This window comes from Grammomys surdaster, unplaced genomic scaffold (genome assembly GCF_004785775.1).
Source record: "Grammomys surdaster isolate TR1022 unplaced genomic scaffold, NIH_TR_1.0 100, whole genome shotgun sequence".
NCBI lineage: Eukaryota > Metazoa > Chordata > Mammalia > Rodentia > Muridae > Grammomys > Grammomys surdaster.
In genome coordinates, this window is record NW_021604579.1 from 15,802,279 (window position 1) to 15,815,054 (window position 12,776).

The window sequence follows — 12,776 nt, forward strand, 5'->3', positions numbered from 1 at the left end:
AGAGGTACTTCCTGCACAATGAATGCTTGGGCATTGCTCTATTTGCTATTTATTTTCTCACTTCTCCTAATACGGTCCACCCTTTTCCATATTTTATTCCTCATATAGAACTCATTACCATCTCCATACTATAGATATTTATTTCTCTCTTTATTTTCATTGTGTATGCTAGAAGTAAGCTATGTAGCAACAGGGATTCTTTTCTTTTCCCCTAGTGTGGAGTGGTCAGCAAGGCACTTGTGTGCATCTAATGCTCAACAGATGCTGTTGAATGAGAGAATTATTGCTCAACATAGTTCCTATTATGTAAGACCTATGACAAGTTTTAGATACGAAATGGCTAAACTGAACCCTGCCAGGAAGCATTGTTTTCAAGGTGCTGATGCTGAGCAGAGTGGAAGCAACAAGTTGGGGATGAAGAAACTGGAGAGGTCCTGGAGACCATGGGTTGGATGGGTCATCCCCACAGAACCAGTAGAGACGACACTTGAAAATGAAGATGATTAAAAGGAAGTTACTGGTCCTTCACAGATGAATGCAGAGGGAGGCCCTGAGGTCAAGGGTCAAGGAAAGCCAGTGGAGTGATCGGATAGATGATCAAATGACCAATGTCGGGAGTGACTCTCAGCCCCATGGCATATGGCCCACAGGCAAGTGAAACACATCCTGTGGAGACTGCTTCAGAGAGAGGTGGGTCCCTGGAGAGAGCTGGGATTCAGTTAGGGAAGTGAATGTGAATTTGGGAAAGAGAATGAAAATGTAGAGAGTGGTGCCAAGGATGCCGGGCCACAAAGGACAGTGTGACACAGGTGACCAAGGTGGTCTGAGACAGAAGACGACTCATGGCAGCAAGGATTTTTTTTGCTGCTCTTTGATTTTCATCACCAGATGCAAGGCGACTTTATAGTTTAAAGAGCCATCAAAGAGAAAGGCAATGCAGCTTTGGAAACATTTTGATACCAAAAGGCACTACAGAATTGAAATATCTATTAGGCACAGTGGTTTGTTATGGAAATATCATTTCGTTCTACCTGAGGGTACTTGATGGCTTCAGCAGCCAGGCACACTTGTGTGTGTGTGTGCATATGTTTGTGAGTGTTCAAGCAGGTGTGTGCCTTGTGTATGGATGTGACATGTGGGTATATGACAAAGGCTAGAGGTATCTTCTTCAATTGCTCTGCACCCTACTTTTGAGGTAGAGTCTCTTCCTAAACCTGAAATTAACCATTTGGCTAGAGTGATTCTTGAGATCCTTCTGTTTCCACCTCCACACTGCTGGGATTATAGTGGGAACAGTGGTGCTGCGTCTTTAGGTGGGTGCTAGGTCCTCATACTTGTGGAATAAGTCTTTACCAAACTGAGATTTATTCTCGGACCCTGGATTTTCTTTTGGTTGATTTAAAAAGTTACTAGCATTTAAATAATTTAATAAGCTCAGTATACAATATATTAAATTTTCTAGTAAAATATTTATAAAATATATTTTTAGAAGTATTGAGGTATATTTAGAAGCACTGTAATTTATGACCCTGGTCTAAGAGTTTGTATCTCATTTGTTAGCAAGTCTGAGGTACTTCATGTATTTTCAAACTAAACTCACTGGTCAATGTTCATTAGTTACTTGACAGACTGGTCAATGACTCAAAGTCATTTGAGTATAGAATACTAGTATAGGAGTGAGTATAGAATCCTAATTATGATTAAGAACAAATATGAACAGGAAAAAATGAACAATAAAGTTTTAAACACAAAAATGTTATTCAAAAATCAGTAAATAAATACAAAGCTTCTTAAAACAAGTGAAGATTTTGACAGGAGAACCTTCATGCGCTTCTTTCTCCGGATGAAGCACTGAAGAAAGATGGGATTAATCAAAATAAATGTGACCAAATGTGAGTGTCCTAGAGACTCTGTTAATGTTATTCAACAGAATGTGATGAATGGCTTTCTGGAGTATAAAACATTGAAGTGGGGCCGTGGTCTTAAGATGTAATCCAACACAGCCATTTCTACATCATTTTATCTTGACAACAGAAAATAATCTTTGCCATCTTTTCAGGTTTCCCGAGGTGAAACCTCCTAGAGACTGATCTCTATATAGGATGCTCTATTACGTTAGTTGATTTCCTGGCTTAAATAAGCGAGTGTAGATTTTGTTAGCGGCTCAGCTGAATGACAGTTAGAGCCTTGGCAGACCCAGGTATGTGCTTGTGTGTGCTTTAGCTTCTAATCCATCCCGAAGCAACGTATCCCAAAGCTGCTTCAATCACTTTACTGATGTACCCGACAGTAAAAAGATGACTGCATATTTCGTGTTTGTTTGGTTTTGGAAAGCTTCTTTCCAAAAAGGTAATCCCTGACTACCCTCAAATGCATCAGGCTCTCTATGCTGGGATTATAAGGGTCCCTCAGTCCAGCAGTCTTACCCGGACCCTTTAATTTCTGCTGACTGGAAGAGAAAATTTAGGGGATCATGAGTTGGTGGGCTTACTATCTTTCTTATTACAAAATTAATGGCTTCAAGTAACAAAGGTACATGGGAAAAAGGGAATCTTCTCAGGAAAATCACCTAGTACCTGTTCTCGGCTCACACTGGAAAAAGGCTTCAGGACACTGGAAAGGTTTGAGATAGACCATGTTTTCTGAAGCTGTACAAGCTACTCTGCATTAAGGGCTCCCATCTTACAAGAAAAATTCATTGTTGGGTGAATTTTGTTTTCCTGTGTTTCATACTCTTCATATATTTCAGCCACTACAATTTTTAAATCTGTACTAAAACATACTCAAGTTCCTGCTGTTGTCACAAAACACGAAGACATGTTCAATATTGATAACAATTCTAGAAAGAAAAAAATTACATATACATATTATTGTTATTTATTTATTTATTTTTTTTACCAACTTTTGACCCTGGTATAAACTTCACTATTTAAAATTATACAAAAATAAGACCTTATATGATAAATGTATAAAATGCATAAAATGGCTTTATGCATAAAATGGCTGATTAATTAGGTAAAGTACTTAGTTTCCCCTTACTGGTGGGTTTTTTTTTGTTTTTGTTTGTTTTTTGTTTTTGATTTGTTTTGTTTGTCGAGACAGGGTTTCTCTGTGTAAGCCTGGCTGTCCTGGAACTCACTCTGTAGACCAGGCTGGCCTTGAACTCAGAAATCCTCCTGCCTCTGCCTCGCAAGTGCTGGAATTAAAGGCGTGTGCCACCACCGCCCGGCGCCTCACTGGTAGTTTAAGTGTGCCATCTAATCAAATTTCCAGCCTATAAAGGTGAGTTAGAAGTTAAACAAAGAAGACTGCCAGCCCTTGATAGAGGTTGTAATAGACAGTCAAACCTTAAGCTTAGAAACTTGATATTATTTTTATGTGTTTCTCTTAACCTTCTAGAATGGCAAGTTTAACATTGGTTGTCTACTTTATTGCAGCCATTACAGTGTAGTTTTGGGAGATGCAGACCAAAGTTTCCCCTAACACTCCTTGTCGCGCTTCTGTTTCTGATTCCTCCATGAACATTCACAACATAAACACACACTCGCGCACCCACGCGCACATTTATAGTTTACAGGACTGGATTCTATATCTGGAACGTCCGTTTTCTAAACCAACCCCAAACGTGCTTGAGTTTGCCACACACACTTGCAAAAGGATTAGGCAAGAGCCTGGTTGACAGAGTCAAGTTCCTTAGCCAAAGAAGGTTCCATTTTGTTCTGCTTTAAATTGGCCATCGTTAATTAAGTAACCAATGTCAACTGCAAATCAGCTTTAATTTGCTCAATGTGGAAAATTGAAGAACACATACAAACCAAATTCATGAAATGCTTTCTTTAGTGTTTGATGCTTTCTAAGTAGCCATAGCATTTTCAGTGGAGAAAGCACGATCAGAAATTTTGAGGAAAACTGGGGATTTTAAAATGAGAATAAAAACAACACAGGAAGAGGAGACTATGAATTAGAATCTGGTATGCTATGCACTACTTACCTTCAAAAGTCAAATAAAACTTTCCTCTGTCAAACCAAACGAGGGAGGGCTGTTCATTCTCTGTTTGGCCAGGAGTTGAAGCGGGATGGGGAAGGTTAAGGAAAGGGAGAGAGAAGGAGACGACGTGAGTTACAGAGCAGGTAATTAATCTCACTACAAGGAAGGGTGGGGGCACTGCATGCCGTTAGCGTGCAGGAAAAAGGGAAGGCTGGTAGTCTAGAGTTGCTTGTTTTTTCTTTTCCTTAAAATTGAGCAAACAAAGCAAAAATCGAAGCTATGGAGACTGAAGGGATGACACGCATGTAGGTAGCTTGAGGCTAGGCACTTGTAAACATGGAGCAGATGTCTTCCTGGCCATGCAAGGGTGTCAGCATATTTCAACTGCATTAATTTGGGCAAACTTTCATTCAGCAATTGCTGTATCGTTTTCATTTTCAATGTCATCCCCTTGCTTGTTGGCACAAACAATAAACTTGGCTAGTGGTTTGTATTCGACATTTGCTTAGCTTTTCAATGACAACAGCATTGCATATCAATTTAAAGTCCGCAGATGATGTCAGAGATCTCCTGTCCCTCTCTGGGAACCGCCATAGGCATCCAGTCACAACACACCCTTTACTTCTGTATCAAAGAGAAGAGACATTTCCAATGGTGCCCCATTAACTGCTGAATCAGAAAGCAGACAATAGATTCTGGGTACGTAAATCACTCCTTCCTCTGAAAATTCACACAGCAATGACTCTCACTTGGTTTGAGCCTCTTCTCTTTTGAGAAACTGTCATGCAACCTGCTGCTTTATAAGAAAATGTCCCCATAAGATAGGTTTAGTGACATGGGTTCTGCAATGGATGGGACATGTACAGGGTGCATCTGAGAGGCACTGGACTCATGAGGTGAGGAGCAGGCCTATGAAGCTTCTAGCATTCAGATGGAAAACAGCTTGGATTTGAAAAATCTAAGTATCTAGAAATCACTCAGCCAGCACCGTACCTGCAGGCGTGTCACAGCGCCTTTCAAACGAGGGCAGTTTGTCATAAAAAACATCATCTTCTGACACTACAAACCAAAGAAACATAAACGAATGGAAAACAAAAACACAAGGACAGATTCCAAAGGAAAACCGAGAAGCGCAGTTAACCGATCAAGGTGGGGATGACTTTCATGGGAAAAGGAAAGAACTTAAAATTACGACATTGGGATTAGGATGAAGATGGAAATTGATGAGTGTATTTGAGATGATTCTATGAGGAAAAAATTGAATTAAAAAAAGTTAGGGTTTAGCATCTGTCAATGTGGTGGAAATCAGCTGCAGGGAAGGGGTTATGCCCCACTGTCTAGGAACTATTATTAATAATTGATTTCTGCAAGAATACTTCCCTCCAATGCAGTTCTCAAGGGGCCAGATGTATGTCCATCAACACAAACCCCAGCACACTCCTGACAGCTCAATAAGATCACCTCACATATACGGTCCCACCAGGAAGAAAAGAGTTAGCTTGACCACAAAGAAGCAGTATAAATCCAGTGTTCCCTTGTGAGAGGTGTCATTAATTTGCTTGTACCTGCCTTTGACAGTTAAAGATCATTCATTTTGAATGGTGGTATCATACTGGTATTTTTGATCATGGTTCCAATTGTGGCTAAACATCTCTGGAAGTTGGCCACAGCTTTATGACCTGGGACTTTGAACCTCAACTATTTTGGATCTTTACCCAATCTCTCTTCTTACCAAATTACAAATATATGGAACTTTTATTTTACTATATGAAATAAAAAAATAATGCCCCAGGTTTCAAAGGTGTTATTAGAACCTTAATAGATTAGGCAAATAAAACCAGTAATGGGGAAACCTATCCACACTGCAGAAAAGTTAAGCACAGAAATTAGGATCCATCAAATGTTTCATGAACAGTGATGCTTCTGGAAGTCATTCTATTAACCTGCTGCCTAGACTTAGGGTATATGGTAGGAAAACTTTTCCTTTTCAGTTCTTTAGGTTCTAAGATTTAAAAAAATCTTATGTGAATGTGAGTTTGAGTGTGTCTGTGTGTGAATGTGTGTGTGTGAGTGTATGTATATGAATGTGTAAATGTGTGTGTGAGTGTATGTATATGAATGTGTAAATGTGTGTGAGTGTATGTATATGAATGTGTAAATGTGTGTGAGTGTATGTATATGAATGTGTAAATGTGTGTGTGTGTCTCTCAAGGTGGGTGAAGAGTAAGTGCATGCTGTGCCCAAGGAAGCCAGAAGAGGGCGCTAGAATTTTCTTCCGGAGTTGATTTTAGGTTTGTATACCATCAGACAAACTAAGTTTGTTTAGAATTAATCTTGGGCCCTCTGGAAGAACACCAAGCACTTTTTAAAATAAATACATTAACCAGTTAATATATTTTGTACGTATGGGTGTTTTGCTTGCATGTATGTCTGTGCACCATATATATACCAGCTCCTTCAGAGGCCAGAAGAGGGCACTGGATTCCTTGGAACTAGATTCTTAACCACTGAGCCGTCTCTGCAGCCCCAGGTTCCAGGATCTTAATTGTCAGTACTGTACTCTTAGCTCCGCTGCTGGTGGAATGACTCAGGGGAGCGCCTGTTCCATCAAATGGGCATATAGGTACAGATGCTTCACAAAATACAATGTTTGTTTCCATTGCAGACTAACTCTGCATGAATATAACTCCTCCAAGAAAGGTTATAAAATTTAGAATTGCCACCCCATTAGAGAAAATACTTTATGTTACATTGATTAGAATAAGTCACTTTTAATCAAGTTAAGGACCAAAGAAAACCGCTAAGTCTATCTGACAGACACTCACTTTGTTACTTTTCCTTTGTCACAGATTCCTGCCACACTAAAGATGCAAATCAAAATGCATAATTGCCAGGGAATTGCCCTGTTATAATTAACAGGGAAGCAAATGCCTGTCTTTCATCATTTTCCAGTGACATTCTAGGAAATATTTTACAAACATCTAAACAGATAAACAAACATGAAACTTCTCACACTCACTGAAACAAGAAGCAGGTAATAAAGTGGATATTTGCAAGGCGAGATCAGGCTCCGATATCTCTCCTGCTAGCTCTCATCTGATTCTTACAACTTCAAACACTTTCTTTATTCTATTAACAGCAATAGATTTATTCCTCCCCTAAATAACATAGCGCTGGTCCTGTGGGCATTTTCTAGCACAAGAATCATCTACATGTCTCCTCCATTCTAAAAGTACATTGTTTTCCACATTCTCAGCTGTCTACAACCGGGGTGGATCACACTGTCAGTATCTAAGAAAAGTTTTACCCTGACACATTTGAGATATAAAATTTTTAGTCATATAAAAAATAATGGTATTTTAAAAATTGATGAATTCTTTTTCTTTTAAAAAAATATGGAATGTTTCACGAATTTGCATGTCATCCTTGCACAGGGGCCATGCTAATCTTCTCTGTATCGTTCCAACTTTCGTATATGTGCTGCCGAAGGGAGCACAAATTGATGAATTTTTAAGTTAGAAGTTATACAGTGTGTAAGAACTCTTCATTATTTTGGGGTAATGCTACACAGAAACTACTATCTTCTTCATTGGGTTCACTACCTTAGGATCATAGCTCTTGTAAAAATATTCACACATAAAGTTCTTTATGGGTATTTTCTTATGAATTATTGTGTGTGGGAGAGTTTAGAGTTGCTGTTATTTTATTTTTGGAGATAGGATCTCACTGTGTAGCTCAGGAGTGTGTGATTCACCCTGCCTCAGCTTCCCGAGGTACACTACCAAATGTGGCACAGTCTTGCTTCAAAAATCTTAGTTCATGTATGACTTTGAGCGTCTTGTCCGTACCCATGTAATTGTGCCAGAAGCAACACTAAGGCACAGGAAACAGCAGGCAAGTGTTGTGGGAGTGGGAGGGGACTGCTCTTCCGCCAGTTTAAGGAAATTGCTGTGAATTTTCAACCTCCTCCAATCCACTGCTTATGTGAATTGTTATTTTAGGCAAAACACAGCCTTTGGGGAAAACCAGAAACAATGTCACACAAGATGCTGCTGGCTGGTCACTTTGTTGAGAGTTACTTAGGAGAAAAGTGGTGGTCATGCGACCCAAAGCAGACAGAAATAAAGACCAGGTGGGTGAGAACTTTAAACAACAGAATCTAGGGGGCAGATGAGGATACGCCTTGGCAGGGGACATTTCAGCCAGCTTCCTACTTGTCTCCTTTGTTCAAGCCCTCTGAGGTTCATCTTGAAAGAAAATACACAAGGTACAAGGAGGGTCAATGTTGCTGGCTGTATCTGGAGATCTCTGCAGCAGGGAGTATAAAAAAAAACACTGTTCAAAAGCATGAACAGCGTTCAGATTCCTTGTGCTCAGTTCTCTCCAGGAATGACAGTGAGCATAAAGAAGAACACACAGGCCGGTCCATGTGAGGCAGAGTGTGGTTATGTTCTAAGTGACAACTCACTTTAATTCCTTCTTTTCCCAACAAATCAAATCAAATGGAGTGTATGGAATGAATGAACTTGAGGAAGCCTAACATTAGGACAGGATTTGGGCAAATGGCTGCTGAAATCAAGAAGAAGATGGCGGGGCGGGGGGAAGGTTAGTAATTACAAAAATGAACAAATCAAGGAATCAGAGAAATGAGCTAATACTACTAATATACATTAAAAATCAGGAGCTCGAAAATTGTCATAATTGATACAGAAAGGGAACAGATAAACTATATAAGAAATCTTAAAAAAAAATCTGTCTGTTAAGAAGTTACATGAGCTGAGATACATATGACTGTCTTGAAAGGCCAAAAGGAACAAAAATTCATCTGAAATTAGGAAAGTGGTTATATTTTCAATTTATTAATTTAAGCCAAACTTGAAGGTTTCTCTCTGTGTGTTTGTGTGTGTGTGTGTGTGTTTGGTGTGGTGGGGTGGGGTGGGGGATGATCTGGCTTAAAGTATAGAATAGATGATAGAGCTGAAATTATTCCCTTTGTGATTTTTTTAGAGGCACACCTTCATTTGCTTTTCTGGGAAAAAGTGGGCAGTTATTCTCTAGAAGAGCTTCTGGCTTTATCTAGTTATTTCTCAAATGGGTGATTCTGTGATGTGCTCTTCCAGGAGTAGCAGCAGGAATCCACTGAGCTGAGTGAACAATTCCCCCGAGCAGTGCAGAATGGGCCTGTGCTTTACAGCATGGAAGAACTGGAGAGCAGGTCAGAAAAGGGGGAGGGAGCAAGGGCACACAGGGAAGTGGGAAGGGAAAGCTCCAGGTCAGACAGCATGCAGTAAAGAAGAGAAGCACAGGGGAAGATGGGAGGTGGTGGTGGTGAGGGACCACCCTCTGAGTCGCCCTTCATTTTCATCACAGTGCACACCCAGAGGTACAGGGGAATTTGCTGGAAATGATAGTTCCCCCACCCTGGGGGAAACTGACCACGTATCACTGAAAAGCAATGTGAAAAAATTTCTCAAGTATCCCAATGCCAATGTTTACCTCAGATAACCAAAAATGATGAAGAATCGAAAGTTTCAAGAAAGCGAACTTTACAAGATCAAAAAAAGAAAAAATTACTTCTGATCTCAACATTTTCTCTCAAAGGAGAATACTTCTTGTTACGAGAAACATCCAAATATTAGCACCTTCTTTGGTGAGTTCTTCTGTGAGTCTATCTGCATGGGATAACATAAGAAAACTCCTACAAAACACATGCATTCTGACTTTCTGTAAACTGCTAATTTGTATGGCTAAAGCGCTGGCTTCCTTAGCTGAGAAAGTGCTTTCAAGAGAAGAACCAGGTGATAGTAGCAAACACATAGCAACAACAATTAAGACTAGAAACGGGGCCTGGGGCGCTCAGATCATAAAGGACAGCTGGTCAACAACCACAAACACATGAAAAGAGAGAGATCATTTTACCAACTGTGGGAGTGGTGGCTGCGCTCAGTGAATTAGTTGACGATATTGAAGAAGTGCTTTCAGCCCGGGCTAAGGGTGCTATCGGAGGAGGGCTGGAGGAGTGTATGGGTGGGCTAAAAGGTCTGGACTGTAGGGAGAAGAAAAGAGAGGAAAGTTAGACACAGACAGCCAAAATACTTCAGTTCAGTCTTTTAAGATGCTTACTGTATTTTATTTATTTTATGTTCATGTGTGTGTACATGTCATGGAGTGCACATAAGGGTCAAATGACAACTTTTTTCCTGTGTGGGCTACAGAGATTGAAGCCAGGTCTTGGCAGCCAGTGCCAACATCACTGAGCCATCCTGCCAAGCCTGGTTTCTGTATCTTTATTGGCTCTCAGCCCTGGATATGAAAACCCAGGTTCTTGAAAGCCACGACACCATTTTCACTAGACAGGACTGTATTTATACAAAGCCAATGTGCTGCATCTAGGGCAAGGAGCCATACGCCCCAGCCTGTGAGCTCAGTAGTCACTCTGGCTCACACAAGATGTCTACGGGTGCCCCAGGACCTAAATGGATGCACTCCTACATAAAGAGGTTTCAAGGCAGCATCTGAAGGTTATGATGTCATTCATTCTTTGACTGTTACACAGAGGTCAATGAGATTTACTTCTGCCACAAGCTTATTAACTGAACCACTGAGAAGACCATTCCCACGCCTCAATCTCAGGATAAAATTCAAGGACACGACCGTAGAACATCTACAGGGCACTATTCTACATTTATGTCGTCGGATCTCTTCTGCTGATTTATCTGGCTTTTGGGGCCAGAAGCCAGAATTGTTTTTAATCTGTATTTAATACATACGAGTGCTGGGTCTTCTCACACACCAGAAGAGGGAATCAGATCCCATTACAGATGCTTGTGAGCCATCATGTGGGTGCTGGGAATTGAACTCAGGACTTCTAGAAGAGCAGTCAGTGCCCTTAACTGATGAGCCATCTCTCCAGCCCAGGAACCATTTTTTCCTCTCTCACAGTTTTCTAGTACCTAAAACAACTATTGTAAAAAAGAATCCCTTTTTTTCTTGCTGAAGATTCACATGACTGACCATCACTATCCATGTTTGCCTCCAGCTGCTGCCTCAGAGCTAACAGCCCAAGCATCCGATTCCTACCATTTTAGAGCTTGGCTTGAAAGCTGGGAGAAATCTGAGGAGTGTGGAAAAGGCATCCTCATACGGCAGCTACTTCTTTTCAGCTGGCCCCTGCAATGGTCATTTGTATAAGTGCTGTACTGCTTAGATCTGAAGTTGAGATGCCCAGTGTTAAGGGACCTGGGGATCTCATTCTGAACAAGCTAGGGCAGGGAGGAACATACCACATCTCCGACTCCAGGCTTTCCTGGAGGTAGCTTTGGCCTGGATGGAGGCCGGGGAGGAGGTGGAGGCGGAGTGGTGCTGCTGCAAGGAACTAAGGGGGTGGCTGGCCGAGCAGGAGAAGATGCACCTGGAAAACAGATGGGTGTTAGGAGCAGCAGGAAACCCAGGCAGCCAGAATGCGGCAGCACACAGGGCGATGTCTGGCATGGATGCAATTTTTTCCTTTTTCTTTGCAGTTACTATGTTAAACCTTTCGCACAACACATTTCTTTTTCTTTCAATAAAGAAAAAAGTTCCTCAGTTGAACTATGGTTGATGGCAGAAGCTGAAGCTTGGTACTGTGTTGTCATGTGACACCCAGTGAAAGGTAAATCCTTGATGGAAGGTGAACTCGTGAGACTCTTGGCTGGCTAGGAGGGGTGCTTCATTTTGATCATGTACACATAGGACTTAAGATACATTTTCTTGTTTTTGATTTATGGTCAGAATTTATGCCCATGTTGAAAATGGAAGTTTAAACTCAGAGGAAGGTGATTGCTTTTTCCACATTATATTTTTCTTTTTAAACACAGGTAAGAGAATCATGCTGTTGACTGTATGTCAATCCCCAGTGCTAACGTCATCACTATACCATATATGTATCATGAGTAAAGAACATGAGTCCTTTGTGTATTGAATCTTTATAATGGAAACACAGCAAGTGCTTTGAATGGACTGTCCCTGGGGCCTGTTACAGTAGAGTTGTTACTGATTGTCTCTGGTGGTTTTTGAAAAGTCTCTTGGATTTACTTTTCTGGCTGTCCATGACAAGCATATGAAACACAGGTGACACACAGAGGCTGACATGCACACTGAGCTTGGTGCTCAGGGACCTGTCTATCTTCAGTCCTAAGTTCGGGATGCATGGAGAACTACCTGGCCCCAAACCTTAAGAGGTGAAACGGATGTTCAGACAGTTCTCGTTCAGAACTGTCGCTCGGTTAGAAACAGCAGGTTGTAAAATCATTCCAAGGAATTTCCAGTAATTCTTGCTTTAGATAGATGCTCCTCTGCCTCCACATTCCTCCTCCAGCTGCCTCCATACTCCCACCTCCACATTTCTCCCACCAGCTGCCTTCACATCTCCCCAGCTTCCACAGTCTCCATTCCCCAAGCTACCTCCACACCCCACCACTTCCATAACCCCTCTCTTACCAGTTGCCTCCACATCCACCCATCCCCACCTCCATATCCTCCACCCTTCTCTACCTACTTCCTTTACACAGCAAAACATAAAACCAATATCCCTGGATTCCTAGACCAGCACCTCATTCCAGATTTTGAGATTCTCAAAGGACTTTGAATCTGAGAAGCCAAATCCATCTCAGAATCATTTTTCATCCTAAGAGAGCCTTTGGGGGTAAGTCTTGCTTCTCTTGTTTAAAGAGGGGAATCGTGAGCCCTGCCTCTGTACTGCTTATATGTCCTAAGTGTGGAGACACTGTTACTGCCCCTCCTCCATACC

General features: G+C 41.2%; 1 protein-coding gene and 1 non-coding gene across 8 annotated transcripts in view; both read right to left on the reverse strand.

Annotated features, from left to right (window-relative positions):
• The window catches only part of Sgip1 (SH3 domain GRB2 like endophilin interacting protein 1), a 197,364-nt gene that overhangs the window by 32,896 nt on the left and 151,692 nt on the right, over positions 1 to 12,776 (reverse strand). For 4 of the 7 annotated variants that reach the window (XM_028785357.1, XM_028785326.1, XM_028785335.1 and 1 more), the window contains 3 exons: positions 11,272 to 11,399; positions 9,908 to 10,034; positions 3,992 to 4,051 (listed from right to left, as the gene is read on the reverse strand). In XM_028785357.1, coding sequence (XP_028641190.1) covers positions 3,992 to 4,051; positions 9,908 to 10,034; positions 11,272 to 11,399 — 315 coding nt within the window. The remainder of the gene's footprint in view (positions 1 to 3,991; positions 4,052 to 9,907; positions 10,035 to 11,271; positions 11,400 to 12,776) is intronic. The other 3 variants (XM_028785371.1, XM_028785363.1, XM_028785349.1) reach the window with 1 other exon arrangement.
• On the reverse strand, positions 7,378 to 7,484 carry LOC114639652. Its single transcript, XR_003714040.1, has one exon. It is a non-coding gene; the product is annotated as a U6 spliceosomal RNA (small nuclear RNA).